Raw genomic sequence first — 22,809 nt, forward strand, 5'->3', positions numbered from 1 at the left:
CTTTGGCATTTCTAGGAACCAGAACTAGACTGCCATCTGATTCCTCTAAAACAACGTACAATGCAACAGCAGAGCAACATATTTAAGAAAGTTAAGGAAATAAAGTAAAAACCAAAAAATATACTGATCCAAGCTGTCCATGTATCAAGACCATAGGAAATGACTGTGAAAGTGTTAGAACTCAGAAAATACTGTTTATAGGGGCACCTGGGTGGCTCAGTCAGTTAAGTGTCTGACTTTGGCTCAGGTCATGATCTCATGGTTCCTGGGTTCGAGCCCCACGTCAGGCTCTGTGCTCACAGCCAGCTCAGAGCCTGGAGCTTGCTTCTGATTCTGTGTCTCCCTCTCTCTCTGACCCTCCCCTGCTCACGCTGTCTCTCTCTCTCTCAGAAATAAATAAAAAATATTAAAAAAAAAAGACAAAGAAACTACTGTTTATATATACCCTCCTTGAAAAATACAGAAAACCAGGGGTCAGTAAACTATGGCCCACGGGCGAATCCAGTTGAACCTCTGTTTTCATAAATAGAATTTTATTAAAAAAAACACTACCATGCTCACTTGTTTGTGTATTATCTATGACTGCTTTCATGCTGCAATGGCAGCTGTGTAATTGCAGGAAAAGCTACCTGGCTCAGAAAACCTAAAACATTTATTCTCTGGTCTTCTACAGAAAAACGTTGCCAACTCCCTATTAGATTGGAGAATAAGCTTCATTTACCCAAAAGAAGACTAGAAAGTTTTGGCAAAAGGACTAAGGACAGGGGTTTCATGTGATTGTAGGGCTAAAATTAAAACAAGCTTGGAACCAATTTCCATTAAGAAAATACAGGTTGCGGGGTACCTGGGTGGCTCAGTCGGTTGAGTGTCTGGCTTCAGCTAAGGTCATGATCTCGCAGTTTATTATCTGGAGTCCGACATCGGGTTCTCTGCTGTCAGTGCAGAGCCTGTCTCTGACCCTCTGTCTCCCTCTCTCTCTGTCCCTCCTTTTCTCTCTCTTTCTCAAAAATAAATAAACATAAAAAAATTGAATAAAAAAAAGAAAGAAAATACAGGTCGCAATCCTGATACCATGTAGACTTTAAGCTAAAAACCATTAAGTGAGATAAAGCAGGAAAGTTTATAATGTTAAGCCACATTCTGGTTTTGGAATAGGGCAAGGGGACTACATACCACACTTTACAGACGCCGTTGGGTAAGACATCACTAACACGGTATAGTAGGGAACTCCAAAAGTCCAATCTACCACAACAGTAACAAACTGGCAATAACAGTCAGAATCAACTCTTTCAGAACTCTGGACCCTAGTAAAAAGCGTACAACAACGAGAGGAACACTTAAGGAAAAAAGAAGCCACAGAATCTTGGTAAAACAACACTCTGAACTGCCCCGTTTGCTACTCCACTCTGCAGATGAGCAGTGGCCATGAAGATAACAGCCTCCATTCCTAATGCAGGTTGCTAGTGCCAGAGGGAGCAACATGGACCATATCCTCAAACATTTGTGATCCTGTTTTGATCTGTTTGATGGCTCTCTGAAAGATAGACTCAAGGCCTTGCCTTTGTTTTGCCTCAGAACTTCCCCAGGACAGAAGTCATTTCCTGGGTGGCATTTGTTAAAAGTATTTAAAGGCAAGTGAATTTGTCGCACTGTTGAGGGGTAAGGGATAAGAGCAGAGTGATAGAGATTACAGTGAAGGCAACCAACAAACATCAACAACACCTTGACGAAAAGAGGCTTGAAAATTAGACACTAGAGGGGAAAAGGAGTTTTTAAAGTTCCTGCACAGATTAGAGAATCCAGGAGTCTGCGTGCATGCTTGGGACTAGACACATACTCTGGAAAGACCTTGAGCTTTCACCTTTGATGGACCTTTGGGCTCCATGCAAACGGGAAGTAAAAGCTAACGCAGAGGTGTACACACCCTCGCTACGCCAAAGTTGAAGGAGTACCCACACACAGTCAATCTGCAAGAATGGGAGAGTTTGTTTTGTGTTTTGGCTTCAGGCATTAAAGGCATTAAGAAAATCTCTCAAATAACCAGCTGTCCACGAAGCTAGCGGAAGAGATTTCAGTGGTCACAAATGACAAAGAATTCAGATGTTTCAAAAATAACGTAGAAGGCACTAAACAAAAAACAAACAAATAAAAAACAACAAAACCCCCCAACAGCAGTAACAACATATGCTAGGGGTGAGGGTGAGGGGAGATCTGATTTCAGGGTTGCCAGTTTACAACACTCAAAATGTCAAGTTTTTAAGATAAAACCACAAGGCATGCAAAGAAACAGGAAAGTATGACCCATCTATGGGGGGCAGGGGGGAGAAACTGACAGAAACTATCCCTTAAGAAGATCAGACATTGGTCTTACTAGACCACTGTTTTAAATATGCTCCGAGTTAAAGGAACATGAACAGAGACCTAAAGGGAATCAAGAGAATGCAGTCTCAGCAAAAACAGAATATCAATAGAGTTGAGAATTATAAAAAGAAACCAAATAGAAATTCTGAGCTGAGAACTACAATGACTGAAAGGAAAAATTTACTCAAAGGATTCAATAGTTAATTTGAGCAAGCAGAAGCAGAATTTCATCAGCCAACTTGAAGATAGGTCAATTGAGATTTAGAGTCTGAAAAGACAAAAAAAAAAGGAAAGGTCTCAAAAAAAAAAAAAAAAGGTCTAAGAGACCTGTCGGACATTATCAAGTATATACCCACATACATATAACAGGAGACCCAGGAGAGAGGCAGAAGGAATATTTTAAGAAATAATGGCCCCAATTTTCCCAGTTTTGATAAAAAGCATTCATCAACACATCCAAGAATCATAATAAATCCCAAGAAGGAAAAACTGAAAGAGGTCCACAGTGAGACACATTATAATCAAAGGGTCCAAACCTAAAGCCAGAGAATCCTGAAAGAAGAGAAGCAATTCATCATGTGTTAGGGATTCAGTAAGACTAACAGCTGATTCTTCATCAAAACCATGGAAGCCAGAAGACAGTGGGATGATAAATTCAAAGTGCTGAAGGGGCGGCGCCTGGGTGGCTCAGTCAGTTAAGTATCCGACTTCGGCTCAGGTTACGATCTCGCAGTTCATGGGTTCGAGCCCAGCATCGGGCTCTGTGCTGACAGCTAGGAGCTTGGAGCCTGCTTCTGATTCTGTGTCTCCCCCTCTCCCTCTCTGCCCTTTCTCCACTCACACCATATCTCTCAAAAAATAACCATTAAAAAGAAAGTGCTGGGGAAAAAAATGTCAACCAAGAATTCTATACCCAGAAAAAGTTCTGGAGATGGTTGCACAACAATGTGAATATACTTAACATTACTGAACTGTACATTTAAAAACAGGATGGTAAAATTAGAAGTTAAACACATGTTACATGCATTTTATCACAATTAAAAATAAATTTTAAAAAAGAAGGAGAAATTAAGACCTTACAGATAAACAAATCCTGAGGGAATCTGTCACTAATAGATCAGCCCTACGTGAAATGTTATAGGAATTAGTTTAGGCAGAAATGAAGAGGCATTGGACAATAACTCAAAAGCATACAAAGAAATAAAGAACACTGGTAAAAGGACCTACATAGGTAAAAGACAGTAATTATATTTTCAGTTTGTAAATCATCTTTTCTTCCCCTATGTGACATAAAAGCCACTTACACACTGTAGAGACAACCTATGACTCCAATTAGGAAAAAAAAATAGTAAACTGAAAAATGAAATTAAAACACTGAGGTTTTAAAAAACTATGACGTATACAACTAAGTGAGATCTCTCACACTTTATTCTAAATCAGATCACCTCTAATTTGTATGTCACATGGAAAAGATCCAGAATTGAGTTCAAATCCAAGCACACTGAGAAGCAAGGTCTAATACAAAAGATTACCAGCCAGAAAGTCAAGATAGCTGAAGTAGTTATTGTCAGCTCTGCTAATAATTCTCAGTGTTATTAACTTTTCTGGGTCTTGAGTTCCCCCATTTTGAAATGGGAAGGATATGACAATATTATAAGAACGTATATGAAAAAAAAAAGAAAACGGTTGCCTTAAAAACTTTACTTCCTTAATAACCAAAGCAGTAGGCAAATTCAAAGTACCATCATTATTATTACTACCAGCATGGATGAGCAGTTTCCTTATTTACCTGATGATGTTGGATGTTTCTTATGTTGCATGAAAAGTTCTGGTAGAGCAGAAACTTATTGACGTCTTTCTCATTTACTTTTTTTGAGGACACCTTTGCCAGCGATGACTGGATACAAATATACCTATTTTGGCACCTGTTCAGATAAAATTCAAAAAACAGGTAGTTGTTAATATGTCCCTTAGTAAAGAAACACCTTAGTTGGAAATAACGTTAGCAACAAACTTAAGCCACTACCAAATGAAAATGTTTTAAATGAGGCCCAGATATAAAATGTTCTTGACCCATCAAAGGAGGACTCTGCCCATTCACACTAGCACAGGACCTCCAGGTCTATGTCTGTATCAACTCTCCTATAAAATGCCTTCATCAGTTCAGATACTGCTTGGTATCTGCAGATACCAGATCAATACTTCTAGTCTAGGTATCTTTTCTATCCACTGAGTTAGGCAGTCAGAGCCAAGTAAAAGCCAAAAAGAAGGGAAGCAAGGGGATGCGGTGGGACAGCTTCCACTGATAGGCCAAATTCAGCAGTATAGTTACTTCCAAAAACAATTAAAATCCGGGCAATGCTACTTCCACTCGTTCCTACTAAGGCCAGTGAGGAAACAGGAAAGTTCTCTCCCAAGGATCAACAAAAACCCTGACAAGCAATGGCAGTCAACAGTTCATCTCCACCTTTCCTTTCCTCTGCACATCTCCTCGGCCACGATGTGGAGAAAGAGTAAGAGCAGACTGCCGGCAAAACCCTGTCTTCTCTGCTGATACAGAGCCGAAAACAGATTAAAATAGAACTCTGAGATATCTTTTTTTAATGAGGCATAAAATCCAATGGCCTAGGTCACAAGGTTTTAATCTCTTACAAATTGGGACTGTGATACCATAGATGAGCTGAAATCCACTTTGAGGTCAGCACTTTTATCTATACCTGACATTAAAATTAAATGATATCATACAATACACGTATAGTACACACATCATGTTATGTTTAAAGAGCATGCCACCTACTCTAAATGAATACGAATCTCTCCGGCACACATTGTGTAACCACGTGGTGGTTTTTAAACTGCTCCTCACAACCCTCCATTGAGGGGTTTCAGTGGAAGGAGGATGAGCAGACAGAGTTCCAGGCTCCCTGCCTAGAATTCAATTAAAGCAACCTTATTTTTATCTGTTTTATGTACTAGGGCTCTGCTGCTTGAACAAAGAGTTCTGCTACCAAAAAACAGTCCCCAAATAAAGTTTTTAACGAACCCTGGTGTTAGCACTAACCATATGACCCTTAACAATATGAGTCCACAGAGCAGAGAACTCTATAAAAGAGTTACTCACAATTTCCGAATGAAGTCAAGCGTGTCTTTGTCTTTAGCAATCATGTCTGCTAAAATATGCTGCACTCCTGTTTCAATATCCTGGAGTGCTGAAAGTCCTTTAAGAAATGGGTAAGAAAGAGGGAAAACAAAAACAAGAACTACAGATTGGTCTTTTAAAATCTATAATTAAATCACAATAAATTTATTCCAGTCAAAATGAACCCTTCAGCTGAAAAGCTTAAGACAGAAAAGTATCATGGCAATGACTTGTTTACCTCTGCAAAAAAAAATGACAAGTGTCCAAAGCAATAATACAGGACTTTTACATACCATATAACCTAGTGGTGAAAAATACAGCTCTAGAACCATCTGCCTGGTCTAATCCTAGTTCACCACTTGCCAAATGTCTGACTTTGGGTAAGCTACATGACCTCTCTGTGCCTCAGTTTCCTATAAAAATGGAAAAATAATAGTACCTACTTCGTGAAGTATTTACAGAGGTTAAATGTATTCTGGGAGATAGGTAATAAAAGAGTCATAACCCAAGGTATACCATTTCATACCAGTTACAAATTTTATCTTTTTCAAATAGTAATTTTATTAATATTCCTATTTTGACTTCTGAGGCATTTATTCATATCTATAATGACCCACATGAATTTCTCAAATCTCAGGAGCACAAAACAAGAGCTATTTGTGATCGTTCATCTATTTCATAGTTGAATCGTCTACCATTGGTGTGTTATGTTCTCTCCAAGTGCTTCTGGTTTGCTAACTTACAGCATTGACTCTTGAACATCATGGCCCCTGTGATATCAACTTCTATATACATTGAGAGAGATCATCTGCATTGCCTTCTTCTGTTTCCTCTGTCTTAATTGTTCTATCTCCATTAAAGCTTCTTTTTTTTTCTTTCATTAAAGCTTGAATTACATAGCAATAAGTGTCAGAATTAGGGGCGCCTGGGTGGCTTAGTCGGTTAAGCGTCCGACTTTCGCTTAGGTCATGATCTCGCGGTTCGTGGGTTCGGGCCCCGCGTCGGGCTCTGTGCTGACTGCCAGCTCGGAGCCTGGAGCCTGTTTCAGTCTGTGACTCCCTCTATCTCTGACCCTCCCCTGCTCACGCTGTCTCTCTCTCTCTCTCTCTCTTTGCTAGAAAAAAAAAAAAAATATATAAAAAAAAAAAAAGAATTATGTTTTTCTGAGATCATGACTTTAATGAGTAATAGGTATAAAAGACAAAGAGAACAGGACAGACTTATGAAGTGATTAATAAAGAGAAATGCATTGTTGGGTTTTATTATAACTAATTTTATAGTAACTACATTTATTTTAAAGAAACTTAACCATTAAAATTAATACAAATTCTGTTTACATTTTAAGAGAATTTCCCTATGAGGGAATTTTCAGGAGCAAATTACCTTTGAGGTGTAAGGTTGTATATATAAAGGACCTAGAACAGCTGTGGCATATAGTAAGCAGTCAATAAATGTCTGTTCTTGGTGAGCTATCTCCCTAGATCAGTCTTCATCTTAGAAAACCAGTCACTGTGTACTAATTCCTGGAGTCCCAAAGCACCTCACAGCATTATGACACAAAGTTTAATAAGTACACCAGGGTGATAAGTCAAAAGGATGGAACCCATCTCCAATGAGAATCATCAATGAGAGAGAAAGGAAAGAGGAAGTTATAGATTTTGCTATTATAACAAAAGACCTTTAAAAAGCCCCCATCATTTTGGGTGAATACAATTTGTAAACTTTTTACAATTAATAAACCTTACATAATTAAAATTATGCTAAAGCTCTAGAGCAATGTTTTGTATGATCTAAGGACGCAAAAATAAAATCACACTAGATACTTATTACAAATACAGATTCCTAGACTTCGGGACTTTTGTTTTACAGAGCATCCCAGCTAATTCTGATACTCATTAAAGTTAAAAAAGAAACAAAACCCAGCACTGCTGGGGGGAGAGGAGGTACCCTGAACTACTAGAGCAGCGGTTCTTAATGGGAGGTAGAAATTATCAGTCACTGGGCTCATCCAAATTACATACCCCCTCTCAGTCCAACTAAGAGAAAAGACTGGAACAGAGTCTTGTGTGTTTGAAAAAGCACCTTCTTCCATCAAAAAGAATTGATCACTGGGGATTAATACAGTCAAGAATAACATAAGTTCAAAAAGTTTAGCACCTCAATGAAATCAGGAGAAAATAAGGACCACACAAGCCGAAAATCACATTTCCTTTCTTGTAGTGAAAGCTTTCCAGCCACAGATTCTTCAAAGCTCCACAAATGTAACAAAAACAGAAGGACCAACTCTTCTTTCCACTTTATCTACTCAGGCTACCTCTTCATCTGTACAACAGAGCAATCAGCTACTCCTCCTTGTAAACAATACAGGAGGGCGCCTGGGTGGTTCAGTCGGTTAAGCGTCTAACTTCAGCACAGGTCATGATCTCATGGTTCATGGGTTCAAGCCCCACGTCAGGCTCTATGCTGACAGCTCAGAGCCTGGAGCCTGCTTCCGAGTCTATGTCTCCCCCTCTCTGCCCCTCCCTTGCTTGCGTGCTGTCTCTCTCTCTCTCTCTCAAAAATAAACATTTAAAAACATTTAAAACAAACAATACAGGGATATTCTGGAAATTCTAGGATGTACTCCGTCTGTATGTTTTCGATTCAAACCAAATTCTTGTTGGTCTGTGGCAAGAAGTGTCTTCTACTTCACCCTGAAATATCTGGTCTCTTAGACATTTCTTTGAGAAGTGATGGGAATGAAGAAAATACTTGTTTAGAGAAACAATAAGAGAATTGAGGGTGATCATGATAGCCAAAAAAGTGAGGGGAAAGAGCAAAGAAAAAAACACTCCAAGCAAACTTTAAAAACCAGCATCTAGACTGTTTGGTATTAATTGTAATTCTTTGACATTTATGATAAGAGTGAAAGAAAAAGGGAATAAAGCAAACAGAAGGTCCAATACATGTGCTAATAGTACCATAACTGCACTGAGCCCTGACCCATCCGCATTATCAAAAGTATCACCAAGTGTCCATCAGCATGTAGTCCATGAGCATCACTATACAAGGCCATGCAAAGAGATACAGTTATCAAACCTACCCAGTAGGAACTCAGTGTGTGTGAACTAAGCAAAACTTTGTACCAAAGGAGGTGAAAGAAAAGGAAATCGACCATAAGAGAAAAATAAGAACAGACAACAAAACTTTATGCATCTGATATTCTGAAAACTCCAACATTTGATTCTAAGAAAACCTTCTATTACTGGGCAAGAAAGTTCCCACTGTGGCTGACCTTCATGCTTGTCTATAGTCTCAGCTACTATTAAAACGTTAAATTTGCAATCATTTGAAAAGCAAACTAAAAACACACATTAAAAAATTAAACAAACTTGAGTTTTACTCATTTCAATCCACTTCTAAATGCAAATAACAGTAATTTGCTTTTTCTTTTAATTATTGCCTTTTCCAAAACAGGTATGAGGATACGTGTATTTGTATGTGAACAGACATACGTAGTTTCACAGACACGCATCCTTAACTCTTTAATCACAAACTCACACTGCTGAATTGTTTAAAAGGAATGCAGGTTACAGTGTATGCTAGGATACATACAGCTATATGTATGTATACTCTACTGTAGAGACAGCATAGTACACACTGTGGATTTTCCTGTCAGAGACTGCCCCCTACAGACACGTATGCCTCCCAGCCTAAAGAATCAACAGAAGGCCAAAGAAACTAGAATGAGTGCAGGAATTAGAAGAGCACCAATCTACCCATCCCATCCTGCGAGAGCACTCCTGAAAGCAGCCACTCTGATGCAGAGCTCTCACTCTAGGGTTTATTTCATCAATAAAACCAATGTATCCTGACATGTGTCCGTTGTCACTTTCCTTGGGGTTTTTTTTAGAAATTTCTTCTTCTCCTCTTCCCATCTCATTCTTTATTGTGCATAAACACACACACACAAAAGGAGAGGAAGATACATTTCAGGAAAAGACACTTTACACCTGGAGAGTAAGAGTATGGAAGTAGGCCTTCACTTTATAACTCATATATGTCAGAATGGCTGAAATTCTTTTTAAAGAGTGCATATAACTTTTGTAATTACTTTTTTTAGAAATAGAATATTTTAAAAAATAATATAAGGCATTCTTTATAACATTAGGATGTGAAAAAATTATTTAAAAAGGAAAAGAAAGCAATTATCTTAGAAGAAAAGGTTAGTAAAATTGAAAAGATTAATAAATCAACTACAGTAAAATTAAGACCTACTATTTTCTTTCTTTTTAATAGATAGCATAAAGAAAGTGAAAGGGGAAGTTACAAACTGGGAGGAAGGATTTATAATACAGAAAACAGAGAGAAGATCTTAAAAAGTACTTATAAATTATTAAGAAAAAGAGAAACAACACAAAATAAAAATGGACAAAAGACTAGAACAGGCACTTCATCAAAAGAGGAAGCTGGGTGGCTAAGCAGGAGGTATATGGGGATTTGTTTTATTGGAATTATTTACTCTTTATATGCTATAATATATTTTGTATAGTCATTACTTAAACAAATTTTTAACATAGTTTTCAAATTTAAAACAAAACAAAAAAAGAAAAGAAAAAGAGAAAGAAACAGGGATGATCTCTTGAAGTAAAGCTGTTACCTTTTACATCGGGTTTGATATAAGATAGCAGATTGAGCTGCCCTGGATTCTCAAGCAGTGTCCTGGCTGCTCCTTCTAATCCCAACTGCTTTGCTCTCTGGGCTTTAGTGCCTTTGCTCCCAGTTTTATATGGAGCTGACTGGGGGGAAAAAATAGAAAAAGAAAAATATACCACATCATTCCATTTTAAAAAGCAAAATTAAAACACAAAATTAGAAGACATGATGGGAATGCTAAAAAGATCCTTTTCTCAACCCTTCAGAGACAAATTAATACTAACCATTAAGACGGTTGTTCCTTATCTGATTCTTTATACTTTTCTACACATTCACATTGGTCATTTATTTGGATTCACTCATCTTAAAAACAGTGCCAGGGGCGCCTGGTTGGCTCAATCGGTTAAGCATCTGACTTCAGCTCAGATCATGATCTTGAGGTCCATGAGTTCAAGTCCCACGTCAGGCTCCATGCTGACAGCTCAGAGCCTGGAGCCTGCTTCGGATTCTGTGTCTCCCTCTCTCTCTGCCCTTACCCCGCTTGCACTCTGTCTCTTTCTCTCTCAAAAATAAATAAATTTTATGGGGCGTCTGGGTGGCTCAGTTGGTTACATGTCTGACTTTGGCTCAGGTCATGATCTCATGGTTCATGAGTTTGAGCCCCATGTTGGGTTCTATGCTGACAGCTCAGAGTCTAGAGTCAGCTCTGATTCTGTGTCCCCCCACCTCTGCCCCTTCCCTGCTTGTGCTGTCTCTCATTCTCTCTCAAAAATAAATTAACATTTAAAAACATTTTTAGTTTTCTTAAAAAATAAATTATACATACATATATACATATACATATATATACATACACGTGTGTGTGTGTGTGTGTGTGTGTGTGTATCTCCTCTCCTCAACCCAAGCAAGCTCCTCCAAAAGCTGCCAACACACAATTCTTCTTCCCCTGCCTACAGCACATTCACTCCTCAACTTGAGCCATCAGGCTTCTCTGCCCACACACCTTGCTGAAAGTGGTAACCCAATGAGCCACAGTGATCCCCTGATTACCAAATATACATCTTTCAGTCCTTGTCTTGCCAAACCTCACTGTTACATTTACTTACTTAACTGTTGATCATTACCTCCTTCTAAGAGTCTTTTTCCTAGTCTTCCAAGGTGCCATCATCTCCTGATTCTCCTCTTACTTCTCTGATCATTCTTTCTATGTCTCCTTCTTTGCCTCACCCTTCCTCCACACGTGCTTCAAAAGTTAGTGTTCCTCAATGGGCTATCCTGACCTGCTGACTCACAAACCCTCCCTGAGTGAAATCTTCCATTCTCATGGTTGTAAATACCAACCACATGCTGAAGACACTCACAGCTACGTCTATAGCTCAGCACCCTCCCTTAAGCTTCCCAGTTCCATAACCTACTTTCCTGTGCACTCCACTCAACTGGGAATGCCTTAGGGAATACAAGGACTATGTATTACCTATCTTAGCAAACACACAAAAAAGCATCTGATACTCATTGAATAAAGAATAAACACTTTGTTGAATTAAATAATGGTGGCTGAGGATTTTAGCTTTTTATTTCCAGATCTATTATAAGTATAAAAAGATCTATATAATTATATACTTAGGTAGGTATTATATTAAAAGATTAAAAGAGTTTCTTACCACATGTTCAAGTTCTTCAAAAGTTTTACAGTTCAGCAAGGTTTTTAGCAAGCACTCAGACATCTTCCCCTCCTTCTTAATTTTTTGGATTGTACTATGAACCTTCTTTGCAACAGCCCTGAAAAGAAAAACTTTCATTATATATAAGACTTATATGTCAAAACTTCCTTTGTGAAGCTATCTCAAACTGAGAGAAAAGTTATAGAGGAGATAAAAACATTTTCCCCCTTTGAGAATAAGTTACCTTCACCCAAATACTTTAGTGTATGTTTTCTATAAACAAGAATCGCCTCCTATGTAACAATATAGCCATCAAAATCAGGTAATGGGTATTGATATATGACGATATTCTAATCCTCAGACCTCATGTAAGTATCACCAATTATTTCCATAATTTCTTTGGTAGCTAATTCAGTTAAGAGTGGGTTGTATGTAACTGCCACGTGTCTACGGTCTCCTGCAAGCAGAAACAGTATTTCAGTCTCCCCTTGATTTTTAAAGCCTTGAAACTTTAGAATGTTACAGGCCAGTTATTTTGTAGAATGTCCTGCAGGTTGAGTTTCTCTGATGTTTCTTCACAATTTGATTCAGATGGTATATCTCTGGCCAGGAATATTATAGAAGTAATGCCATGTTCTTATCACTGCATCCCATTAGGTAGCAAATAATGTTCACTTATACTATTATTAATCACTTTAGATCATCTGATAGTGTCTGTGGGTTTCTCCACGATGCAGGCACTCTATTTCTTTGTAATTAAGTATTTTGTGGAGAAGTGCTCTGAAACTATTTAATTATCCGATTGCTTATTAACTTTCCATTCATTCACTAACTGATTAATATCATCATGAACTCATGCTTTTTTTACAGTCCATTACTAACACTTATTTTGATGCTCAAATTGTTCTAAATTTGACCAGGAGTAACCCCTTCAAGCTAGTTTCTGTGTTCTTTTGACATGTTTCCATCATTCTTTGAGCCCTTCCTTATTCCATCCAGGCTTTCGCTTTCCCTGCCCCAGCCCTGGAATCAAATAAATAGTATATAGAAACCAAGTTATGGGTGATGGATGTGCTCACTGCTACCCATCCATAACTGATTTCTAAATACCGTTCTCCAGTGGAGAGAGCCAGGATTCCACTGAGAAAAGCTGATTCCAGGGATCTAAGCACAGGAAGGAGCAAAACCACAGTTGTTCCAACACTTTATGATGACTTTGTACTGTGAATCTACAAGCTTATCATTCTATTCAATGCCTCTCATCCTATTTTGTTACCTGTTACTACTTACAGCATCTGCCTAATTGAAACTGCTAAAATAACAGAAAAAAGTTAGATGATAATACAAATCCTTAGAAATGACTGATGGAAAAAATTTAAATCTACTTATGAAAAAAGAAAATAAAACAAAGAGAGAAGAATGTAAATTAAAGAAGAAGCACATGCAGTTCTTGGGTTACAATCTGTATCTTTTACATTCCTGGTAGCCCAAGACTGTTTTTAGGGGCTGAAGCCCACCAGGGTCATTTTGACAAAAGGCCAATGAACTACTGATCTGCATATAAAGAGGAAGGAAGGCATCTTTAGAGAAAATTCAGGAAGTTTTTCTTACTATCCCTAATCAATCTCTTTCATTCACATTTTTAACAGAGACCATCAATAAAAGTTATTTTTTACTTTGCAAGCTAGTATATACATTATATACACATAGACAATTTCATATATAAAATTACATAAACATACTACAAATATATATAATACTTATACGAACACACAATAAACGGTTTAATCAAACACTATTTACCTTTACCACATAAACTGCTGTCTTAGATCTTCTATTCTCTATTTCATTTTTGTTAAAGTGGTAATGACCTACGAAATTAGTTTCACGACTCCTTTACAGGTAGCAATTAACAGGCGGGAAAAATCAATGCTCTAGTTATAGAAAATGTCAAGCTTAAGAAAAAATAAAGACCATAACTCATTACCAAATCTCTATGTAATATAAAAGATCTCCCAAGCCCCAGTCAATGCTCCCACTTACTCAGAGAACTATTCCTCTACTAATATTCAATGTATTTCACTATTAACAGACACTCGGAGAATCTCTTTTGCAGAAGTTATTTTATATGAAAGAAAAAATAATAATAATTTTGACATAAAGTTTCCATTTGTCCCCCATCCAACCAAATATTATTATAATACCTTTACTTTTTTAAGTCAACTATTCTGCTTGTTTGTGACACTTTCACCAACTTCAGATCCCCAAATCCTCAGATTTTCCTCATTACTTGCCTTCAACTAAATAGAAAGCTGACTTCAGAATCTGTAAAATACTGGCCTTCTACACGTGGCCTGTAGATGGTTTTGCTTGGCCTGGAAATTTTTTACATAAAAACTCAGATTAAGGGTTCTTTTAGAAAATAGGGCAAGCTGCCAAACTGGTAGACAAGCCTGCATGTCATATGCGGGAGTAGAGGATGTCCTCTTAGAAGTTAGGATCTCCAATCTGTATCCCATGATGCCTGATTATACTAGCCTGGTCCTGAGGACTTGAATCTGAGATCACCTGATGAACTAGTCATTTATACCTCTGGGTTGGCTAACTGGTTTGCCTCTCAATGAAATTTAACTCTCCATCTATTAGCATTTTAATCCTCCTGGCACTAAAAGAACTTCAACAAAAGGAGTTGCAAGTTCCCCCGAAATCACAGGAAGGTTATTAAGCTTGTTGTAAAAATAACCTTTAGCACTTTTAGAATGGCTTGATAGTAAGCTTATATCCAATTTTAATCAAATCCTCGCCATAAAGTGGAAGAACACACATAGAGACATGCAATAGAGACATGCATAGAGACATGCAGAAGTGGTGAAGAGTGCTTTAATAAATTCTACTAAAAACTCTACTAAAAATACTATATAGTATTAAGAGGGTAGTTTTACATAAGCTGTTGATGATTCAGACTAAAATGTATTTTTCTAAGCTTCCTTCCTTTGCCATTATGCACAATCATTTCTGAGAGAATATGAGGTCGAACCGTCAGGTGCTCACTTTGCAAAGCTCCTTTCCGCCCATGAGCACTCAAGCTATGCACAGACGCTCCAGCAGAGGGAGCACATACCTAAACAAGGAAAACGGAGCTGACTGTCAGAAGGCGACCACATTCAGACTACAATTACTCAAAATGAAACAGTAGAACTGTTGAGATGTGCTGCACTGCCGCACTGTTTCTCCTCACTGGCTCTGTGCCCTCTTCCTACTCACAGTACATTCCTCCCTCCCAGGTTTCTTACCGGAGCTCCTCTAGGGTTTGTCGAACTTCTCTCAAGGAATCAGCATCAAGGTTATTAATGAGCTCTTTTCGATACCGTATAATGAAGGGAATTGTGTTATCATCGTTAAAGAGACGAATAATGTTGGCACAAACCCAAAGTTCAATATTAGTTCTCTCAGATAAAACCTGAAAATTAAGGATACTTAGTGATTTAAAATTCTGAAATTAAACATCTATATTGTAATGTATGATTTAAATATAGCATGAAATAACATTCTCCGGTCACTGAGAAACTACTTGCTGTGGCTTAAAAAAAAATACACATATGTACTGACAATCATAGTCATTTTACTAATTCAATAAAAAACCACTCTGTAAACATTCAAGTTCTAAAGAGCTCAATAAGACACATTTTTCACCTCTCAGATTAGCAGTGAAGATCAAGGAGTGGGTAACTCACTGTGTTGGCATGAGTGACAGTAAAAGGCACTTTTAATCACTGCTAGTGAGAAAGTACAATGATATAACCTCTAGAGGAAGAACAATTTGGCAGTATCTATCAAAATTTATAATGCATAAACTCTTTGACCCAGCATTTCCACTCCTGGAAATTTATCCTGATAGAGCCATACCCATGGAAAATTATATTATTTATAATGGTATTTTGGGGGATGCCTGGATGGTTCAGTCAGGTAAGCATCAGACTTCAACTCAGGTCAAGATCTTGCAGTCTGTGAGTTCAAGCCCCATGTCGGGCTCTGTGTTGACAGCTCAGAGCCTGGAGCCTGCTTCAGATTGTGTCTCCCTCTTTCTCCATCCCTCCCCCTCACTCTCTCTCTCTCTCAAGAATAAACAAACATTAAAAATATAATAATAATATAATGATATTTTTGAACAACTATTCCCAGTATAGTAAAAGTCAGCAAAAACCTAAATCTACAATGGGGAACTGAAAACTAACTCATGACATGATAGAACAGAATACCATGCAGCTAATCTTCCGGGAACTGATAACGAATGACTCACAAGACCCAGGAACATGGCTTACTTTCAGAAAAGGTAATTGGCTGACTGAGGTAGGAATACTCTTTTGTATCTTTTGTATCATGCACACACACTACATATGCAAAACAATTTTTAAAAAAAACCTATAAGTTTCAGCAGAATGTTCATAGAAGCAGATACGTTTAGAAAAGTCAGTTTGAAAAAGAGAAAGAGGGAAATGCAAATTTCGGTAACTGTTCTCAAAACTGAAGCAGATTTTTCAAAGTATAACACAAAAGGCAAGTTTTATTATTTTTTCAATTTTGATGCCCAAGATCAGCCAAAAATGGAAGGAAAAAAAACCCCTAAAAATATTAAAGAATTACCATAATCAACTCATTAACAAATCAAATTAATATACAAAATAGAATGAATTTCAAAACTACAGATGAGATAAAAGGCCAAAGTCCAGAGACTATGCAGGACACTCTCACTCTACTGGGCATCTCTACATCTTTTGTTTTTTTAATGTTTTTTTATTTTGGAGAGAGACAGACAGAGCGTGAGTGGGGGAGGGGCAGAGAGAGAGGGAGACACAGAATCCGAAGCAGGTTCCAGGCTCTGAAATGTCAGCACAGAGCCTGATGCAGGGCTTGAACTCATCAACCACGAGATTATGACTTGAGCTGAAGTCAGACGCTTAATTGACTGAGCTACCCAGGTGCCCCTTGAGGCCTACATCTTACCAACACTTGAATGTATTAATACCAGCTGTCTGGTGAGTAAGAACCCCAACATCACATCTCCAGCCTTGGCTCTCTTGCTGATAAGCTCGATTAATTTAGCCAACTACCTGACACACTCTCTTGAAACCATAATGGGTATCTCACACTTTGCATTTACAAAGTGATCTTCCTCTCAAACTTCTTCCTCCTCCAGTTTTCCTCTTACTACATCCAAATAGCAGTTCAAGTCAGAAAACTAAGAGTCTAAGCCTTCTGTCTACTTTAACTCTTAAATGTACTCTATCACAAGAATTGATTCTCATTGCAAAGTATTTCTTTAGTTCATTACTCCACTTCATTCCTTCTTCCTCATACCCATCTAGTTCAAGCTAAGATTACTCAATAGCCTTTAACTATCCTTCTTGCATCCACTCCAATCCCACCTAGTCTAGTATCCATGAACCAGCAAGGATTATCTTTTTAAAATGTATATTGGATCTTGTCACTTGACTGGTCAAAACCTTTCAAAGATTTCCTATTGCATTTAGAATCCAAACTCCTTAACATGACCCAAAAAAACATCAGCTCCCCGCCCCCAACCTCTTCTTATCCAATCTTCATCTTATTAGAAGCCAGCCCCAAAGGCTTCCTCTCAGTTCTATAACAAGCCCAGCTGCTTGCCTCCTTAGAGGCTTTCCTAAGGTTGCTCCCTCATTCAGAAATGCTCTTCTTGCTTGATATCTTCCCGGACCCCTCCCAAATCACTCATCAGTACTTTCTCAAACCTGTACCCCTTCCTATTTCTTATTCCAGCCAACATCATCCTCTACCACAAAAAGCCTCGGGGATATTAGGGCTATCTCCTCCAACAGCACCTTCTTCTTATGCAGCAGCTACGCGACTTGAAAGCACTTGACCTCAACTCCACTTCCACTGCATTTGTTCAGTATCCAGTTGTTAATTGACAGCCAGAGTGCGGCCAGAAAGATTAGTCCAGTCAGCATGAAGCTCAAGATCTGGGTTCAACTCTGGACCCAGGTATAATTTCTTCTGGAGAAACACAGTTTATACATGTTAGACTTCTGAAGTGGAGGATGGCAGTGCTAAGAGAATCGTGGAAAGACTGTTTTAGCGCAATGACCACACTTTCCTATGATACAGGTTAATATATCTCCTTTATTGCTTAAGCTAGTTTGAGATGGGTTTTTTCTTATTGCAACCAAAAGCATTCTAATCACTGTCGTCAGTATTGCTGTGTGTTCTCTATCATGACCATCTCATCTGTCACCAAGGAAGCAAACTGAACTTCTAAAATGTCTGTTCTCGCTCCTTGAGTTCCCTTTCTGCTAATATTATCCTTTATCTGAACCACAGAACAGTTTTGTTTTCTATGCCTTCCACCCAGCCTCTCTGCATTACTGCTGATTATATTTCTACGCATTTTTAAATACTTATTCATTTTGAGAGAGAGAGCGAGCGAGCGAGCATGCAGGAGCACACACACACAGGGCAGGGGCAGAGAGAGACTGGGAGTATCCCAGGAGATACCGGGAGTATCCTCTGTGCTAACAGCACGGAGCCCAAGGTGGAGCTCTGCCCCCACAAATTAGGAGATCGTGACCTGAGCTTAAATCAAGAGTGGGATGCTTAATGGAGTGCCTGGGTGGCTCAGTCGGTTGAGCGTCTGGCTTCGGCTCAGGTGATGATCTCACAGTCTAGGAGTTCGAGCCCCACATCAGGCTCTGTGCTGACAGCTCAGAACCTGAAGCCTGCTTCGGAGTCTGTGTCTCCATCTCTCTATGCCCCTCCCCTACTCACACTCTATCTCTTTCAAAAACAAAAACATTAAAAAAATTAAAAGAAAAAAAAGAGTAGGACACTTAATCAACTGAGCCACCCAAGAGCCCTGATTATATTCCTAAAACACAGGTATAATAAATTCTGTATTTTTTCTCTGTTTTCTTCTGAGCAGAAGCTCCAATGATTCTTATCTGCCTACTGGTAAATGTCCAACCACCATGGCAGAGGTCTAAAATCCCTTCTCAAGTGTGGTTCCAAATATCACTGTTGTGAAGGAGTAAACAATCTAGAAAGGAAAGCAAATGCTAATGCAATTAAGTACAAATAAAACAGGATGTGCCAGTGATATAATGTTTTGAGAGAAGAAAAGATCTCCCTGGGGTAATCAGGAAAGGCTTCCTACAGGGGTAGTATTTCAGCTGGCCCTTTCTTGAAAGATACGCCAGGTTCTAAAAGATAGATCTGAGAAATGAGAATGACCAAAATGTTCATCAGAACCATGTGATTTTTAGAGCAACTCATGGGTTCCCACTACCCTACAGTACCTCAGCTACTGTTAACTGAAAGGGGATCCAACTCAGCCCATGTTCCACATCTGGGTCTTGCTAGGTCCTAACAAATCCAGAAGCATCACATGTGTTAAGGGAGGGTATGCTGCTGCTTGTATAGATTTGCTCCTTGAAATTTAAGACAACAGAACTCCCTCCATAAGCAGTCACCACTCTTGGGCCTCCAAATCATCCGATTTCTTCCATTTTAACTTAGTCAAATGTTTATTTTAGCTCACGTTACATGCCAATAACCATACCAAGCCAGTGAAAATCAAATGTAAAACACCAAGTTCCTCTTCCCAAGGAGCTTACAAGCTAGAAAGCAGACAGACAAGTAGTTAAAACACAGTGTGATCTGTACTCTGACAGAAGCACATATAGATTGTTTTAAGAGCAAATGAAAGGAAAAAACATCTAACTCTAGAGCAATGGAAAAGCACCAAAGAGAATGAAAGTATCTCCAGGCAGCCAATAGGGGCAGGAATTCCAGGAAGAGAGAACATCAAATCAAAAGCCACTGATGAGAAACCTCTGAACATTTTAAAATTGCTATAAGTTCAGGAGCGCTTGGGTGGCTCAGTTAGGTGAACATCTGACTGCAGCTCCGATCATGATCTCTTGGTTCGTGAGTTCGAGCCCCACGTTAGGCTCTGTGTTGACACCTCAGAGCCTGGAACCTGCTTCGGATTCTGTATCTCTGTTTCTATCTGCCTCTCCCCTGCTCATGCTCTGTCTCTCTAAAATGTAAACATTAAAAAAAAATTTGTTTTTGATTGCTGTAAGTGCAGCAATGCTAAAATGTACCAGGGGTATTGAGATGAGGAGAGAAATGAAAAGGTGCATGGAGCTAGAGGATGAATTTCATATAGAGTTTGAACATTATTCTATACTCAGTAGTAACCCACTCAATGATGATCTGCTCCATTACTTGATTTCATTGTTGAGTCAACCCCCATGAAAACTCCTGTGACATTTTACGTGTCAATAAGATCTGTGGACTAGACCAAGTGGCTCAAGGTGTGTGATCCCCAAACCAGTACCATAAGCATCAGCTGGGGACTTGTCAGAAATGCAAATTCTTGAACCCCACCCAGATCCACTGAACTAGAAACTCTAGAAGGGGGCCCAGAAACCTGTGTTTTAGAAGAACGAGGCAAACAACAAAGACATAACTAAAAGAGTTAAAAGCAGAACTCAAACTTTAGGGATGGGTAGGGGTAAGGCAGAGAACTACTATAGTTTTTACTTTTAAACTATTCACATTTATTAATATTTAATAATATTTGTAATTAACTGGTGGATAGGAATGAGAGAAAAGTAAAAAGGAAGGCAGTCTCGAGATTTTTTTTCAACCCTAACACTTAAATCAGAGAAGCACCTTTTGTTGACTGTCATTTGAAGCTAACACTTGTATAGGGCTTATTACGTTCTAAACACTTTCACTTATTCAGCATTAACTCAAATTATATGAGATAGGTATTAGTGCTCCCATTTTAGAGACAGAAAAACTGGGCCCCAAAAAAGTTAAATTGCCTAAAGTTCCACAAGCTATATTACCTTTTCAAGAATTTGATGTGTGCAAGGCAAGATGATTTTTTCAGGCAAAAATATAAATTAATCAAACATCCTCACTTGTCTTCCTGAATCCCACTAGAGATGAAACGCGGTGCCTTCTTACTGCCCTCAGGTGTCTAAAACTTCCAACAAAATGGCCTTCTCCCAGAGCATCCTGAGATTTACTCCTCCAAATCTATATTTCCATTCCCTCAGTTAAAAAAGAAAACAGCTGGGTATCAACAAACTATAGCTTTAATCACCTGGGCAGCAACTAAATTTTAAAAGAGTATCTAAATTAAATTCAACCCTAATGAGGAGTATTGAGAGGGAGAATTTTCTACTCAAAATCATTCCCAAATCAGCAGTTGGACACCTCCGTTTTGAAAAGCTTTTTATTCCTGCTCTTCTCTTTACCCTTGCTTCTTTATTTTTATTATATCACTTATTTTATCACACAGAGAAGGTTCCTTAAAGACTGCAAAAGGAAAAACTATGCTGTGATAACCACTAGTGGTTATAAAGGAAAGAGGACAGGAGACTAGAAAACCATATAAAGGATGGTAGGGTGCTGGTAAGGTTCTGTTTCTTGATCTGGAAGCTTGTTACATGGTCATACTTTCAAATATTCATGAGCTATACACTTAAGTACAATTTTCTGTATACATACTTCAAAAAACAGGTTTATAAAAATTTTTTCTAATGTTTATTTTTGAGAGACAGAGAAAGAGAATATGAGCAGGGGAAGGGCAGAGAGAGAGAGGGAGACACAGAATCTGAAGCAGGCTCCAGGCTCTGAGCTGTCGGCACAGAGCCCAACATGGGGCTCGAACCCACAAGGAGCACAATCATGACCTGAGCCGAAGTGGGATGCTCAACCGACTAAGCCACCCAGGTACCACTCAGCTGGGTTGTTTGTTTGTTTGTTTGTTTGTTTTAGCCCATCACAAAAACCAGTTAAATTACAGAAACAAAAAGGGGTAATCCAGTTGTACTTAATCTCTCCTGGAACAAATAAGTAACCTAATGGGCAGTGTGTGCTTATGTGCCAAACTACAGGGAGAAAGCCAATTCTGAGACACCCACCTCATTCTTATCCCACTTCTTTCCCCAATTTTGTCATCCCATCATCCTGATCATTCCCTTCAAGAAAAATGGCTACTAAAGAGGGTTTGGCTTGCTATTCCTCCCTAATATAGCAAACTTTACTAACATATGTGGCTGTTCCATTCCCTTACTCCCAGCCCCCTCAAATCAAGAGACTATGTAACACTAATCACCACTTTCAAGCATTTAATTTTTCTCAAAAATTGGTTGTAGCTAATCAACTCTTCAAACCCTTATAAAGGTCATGGTATTTATATTATATTTACACAATGATACAATGTTCTTTAACAAAAACCAGTTTCTGATAGTGACTATACATTTACAGTTTGGGGGAAAGGGCAGAAGAATAGATTGCTTCTGTTCAAGGGATCCAGAGATCCCCAAAGCCTGATTAAGAAATGGACACAAAGTATGTTTCTAATGAAGTCTATAAATAAGTTAAGTACTTAAGTAATGGCAATGCAGTTTTCCCTCCCCAAACAAGATGGTGATGTTCCTGAAAAATCAGTGGACTTTTCAGAGTTGAGAAACATACCATGAAGGAAAAAAAAAAAAAAAAGGCATGGTGTCATGGTGGGCAGGGGCCATGGGGAACAGCACTCCAAATGAAGGAAATAAAACACATTTCCCACAGGTTCAACTAGTAATGATTAATAATATCTATATAATTAATTTCTATCAGCCATTCCTTACCAAGTATTTTACAGGATTTCCCCAATGATTTGGCTATATATTGTGATCTGTGGCAGATCATATGCTTATCACATCCATTTCAATGAGTCTGGTCCTCACCCAAAGATTCCAGGCCTTCCTGATCATCAGTCTCAGCACGAGTGACTCTCACTCTTCTCAATCCCCTCTCCCCTAACACCTGCCACTGTCGTCAACCACATTTGGAAGCAGGAATGCAGTGCCAAGATAAAATTATTCTCTGCTGTTTATGGTGGAATAAGAAAGGAATGAAAAAGAAATCCACATATATCACAAGAATTGTCTGAAAAAGTAACTCAAGGTTGGA

The 22,809-nt window shown here is 38.5% G+C and overlaps 1 protein-coding gene across 3 annotated transcripts in view; it reads right to left on the reverse strand.

Moving 5' to 3' along the window:
• SRBD1 (S1 RNA binding domain 1) overlaps positions 1–22,809 on the reverse strand; it is a 192,153-nt gene that overhangs the window by 151,423 nt on the left and 17,921 nt on the right. For all 3 annotated transcript variants that reach the window (XM_077749285.1, XM_077749284.1, XM_077749286.1), the window contains exons 5-9: positions 15,090–15,256; positions 11,797–11,914; positions 10,140–10,278; positions 5,483–5,579; positions 4,151–4,286 (exon numbers count right to left, since the gene is read on the reverse strand). In XM_077749285.1, the coding sequence (XP_077605411.1) occupies positions 4,151–4,286; positions 5,483–5,579; positions 10,140–10,278; positions 11,797–11,914; positions 15,090–15,256 (657 nt within the window). The remainder of the gene's footprint in view (positions 1–4,150; positions 4,287–5,482; positions 5,580–10,139; positions 10,279–11,796; positions 11,915–15,089; positions 15,257–22,809) is intronic.

This window comes from Crocuta crocuta, unplaced genomic scaffold (genome assembly GCF_008692635.1).
Source record: "Crocuta crocuta isolate KB4526 unplaced genomic scaffold, BGI_CrCroc_1.0 scaffold118, whole genome shotgun sequence".
In the NCBI taxonomy this organism is placed as follows: Eukaryota; Metazoa; Chordata; class Mammalia; order Carnivora; family Hyaenidae; genus Crocuta; species Crocuta crocuta.